This window comes from Monopterus albus, unplaced genomic scaffold (assembly GCF_001952655.1).
Source record: "Monopterus albus unplaced genomic scaffold, M_albus_1.0 scaffold189.1, whole genome shotgun sequence".
In the NCBI taxonomy this organism is placed as follows: domain Eukaryota; kingdom Metazoa; phylum Chordata; class Actinopteri; order Synbranchiformes; family Synbranchidae; genus Monopterus; species Monopterus albus.
The window spans coordinates 92,667-94,917 of NW_018128069.1; the positions used below are offsets into that span (position 1 = coordinate 92,667).

At 40.3% G+C, this 2,251-nt stretch overlaps 1 protein-coding gene across 1 annotated transcript in view; it reads left to right on the forward strand.

Moving 5' to 3' along the window:
• The window catches only part of cpne4a (copine IVa), a 59,550-nt gene that overhangs the window by 54,228 nt on the left and 3,071 nt on the right, over window positions 1-2,251 (forward strand). Inside the window, exon 15 of the mRNA XM_020617361.1 lies at window positions 1-76. This exon is cut by the window's left edge and continues 161 nt beyond it. Coding sequence (XP_020473017.1) covers window positions 1-76 — 76 coding nt within the window. The remainder of the gene's footprint in view (window positions 77-2,251) is intronic.

The window sequence follows — 2,251 nt, forward strand, 5'->3', positions numbered from 1 at the left end:
GATCCTGCGATCACCCAAAGGAGAGCCTGTGCTCCGGGACATCGTCCAGTTTGTTCCCTTCCGAAACTTCAAACATGTGAGTGATGTAAAGCATGTCTGTTCAAACAAAAATCTAAATTCAGTTTCCAGATAAACAAGCAAGAGAAACCTGTGTAACCAACATTACTTGAAACACACAAACACCTACCTGAGGCACGATATTTGGTCCATCATTGTTTTCCGAACCAGTGGTTCCCACAGTGGGTGTTGTGGCCTGAAGATGGGTCAGGGGTGTTGCATAATTTGTCATATCACTGTTCATTTTCTGTGTTTCTATCACAGAAAATTAGTGACATTCACATGAACTCAATTATATTTTCAAACATGTCCGTGGGGTACTGTGGCCTAAAAAGTGTGGAAACTGCTCTTCTGTACTAATTTCTCTGGAGCTCATTATTCAGAGACGATATTAAATTCTGTTATCATGTTGACATTCACTCCCTGTGTTCATTATACCACCCAGTAGCGCAGCTCTAAACCCTAAAAACAATTTCTTTTGAGCTCATTGCTGATATTTAAAACTCATAATTCTTTTCTTGTTATTTGTTAGATTCAACACTAAATGTATGTTAATAAACAGCACTGATATGACGTCTAGTTTTTGTCAGTCTGCTTAAGGAACCTCAGATTCATTGTTGTGTACAGAGAAGTGAAATGAAACCTACAGAGCTGCGTTAGCCACACATCATTATAATGCTGCTTGGTTTATCTGGTTAGGATTGTTTTCATGGCTGAATCTGTAGTTAGTCAATGTAAAGCACTTTGTTATATTGTTTAAGAACAGTGCTGCTGAGGAGCTAACAACATCTAAATGCAGGCACCAGATGGTGTGTTAATTTCAAAAAATCTCTTCTGACAGAAAATTGTACAGTCTGTGTATATATAACTTTGTGTGACCCTAAAATAACAATGGATGACTGAAGTGTTATGAACGCAGTAAGTCGAGAAGCAAAGAGCAGAAACGGATTTTTAAATTCAAATTGGAGCATATTGGAAGTGGAGGAGGAGGAGATGAGAGGAGAGAGTGTGAAGTTATTGAAGAAATGAGTTCTCAGCCTTAAGGAGGGAAGATCGTGTGTCAGTCTGCCAACTAATATAAGTAGGAATGCTTTTTTCTTCAAAATGAATTTTCCGTCTTTAACATGTCTGAAGGTTACAGTCTGTACAGTACAGAGGAACTGTATCTATCCCGTCTGGACACTGTGCATATATTTTCCCTCCTGGGTTTCATCTGTGTGATGGATGAGTGTTTCTGTCTTTGGCCCCAGAAGGCACCAATTTTCATTTAACAGCAGCAGAACCAGATGGAGACGTGCAGCTCCGACTGATGCTTCTGCAGGCAGGTTCTGCTGCAGTCTGTGATTTTTTTCCTAAAGGAGACTAAAGACATGGCAGGAAACACACAACTTTCTGCAAGTTTCTTTCTATACCATTCAACTGTGTAAAGAAATGTGGCTTCACACTTCTCACCAGGACACGTAAAGTCACTGTAGTGACTTCCCACTTGTGAAAAGAGAAAGACTGCTACTTTGAACAGCACCCATACACCAACTGTAGAGACAAAACTTGCTTTTCAGCCACCAACCTTTGAATTTTAGGTGCTGGAGCGTCGTTTAGTAAGAACAGTTTTTCCGATGACCTTAGTACCATGTGATGGTACCAAAACTTTATCAAATCATATTGATTTCTAAGCACATTTAAAACAACAGGAGTCAACCAAAGTGCTGCACATCAGTTCATAAAAAACATCAAAAAAACAGACAGAGACAAGCAAATAAGAGAATCCCCGTCACATTTCTCTCTCCTCCCCTTCTGTTAAATGTCCTTCAGTGTGCAGTAGTGCAGTATAATGGGTCCAAACAAACAGACGCTCCAGCATCAGTTTGACTGAGGGTTAGGCATCAGTCCCCCAGATCTTCTTAGATGTTACTGAAGGTTTCTTAGAATGGTAAAGGGTCTTTGCTGGAGTAGGAGGTGAGTTCATTAAGCCGTTGTCTGTTCGATGGAGGAAAGTCTGATTTCCACTTCAGAAATGCTTATTAAACATTTACTGTGAGGAGTCTGTGGAGAGCTGCAATTTGATCTTGGTGGTGTACAGTAATGAACTGAAACCAGCAGCTGCCGGGAAGCAAGGAGCTCAAACCTGATGGATGATTGGGAAAATGCTCAGTCACAATGTGAAGGTTAATTTGTGGTAAACTGGCTATAAAAT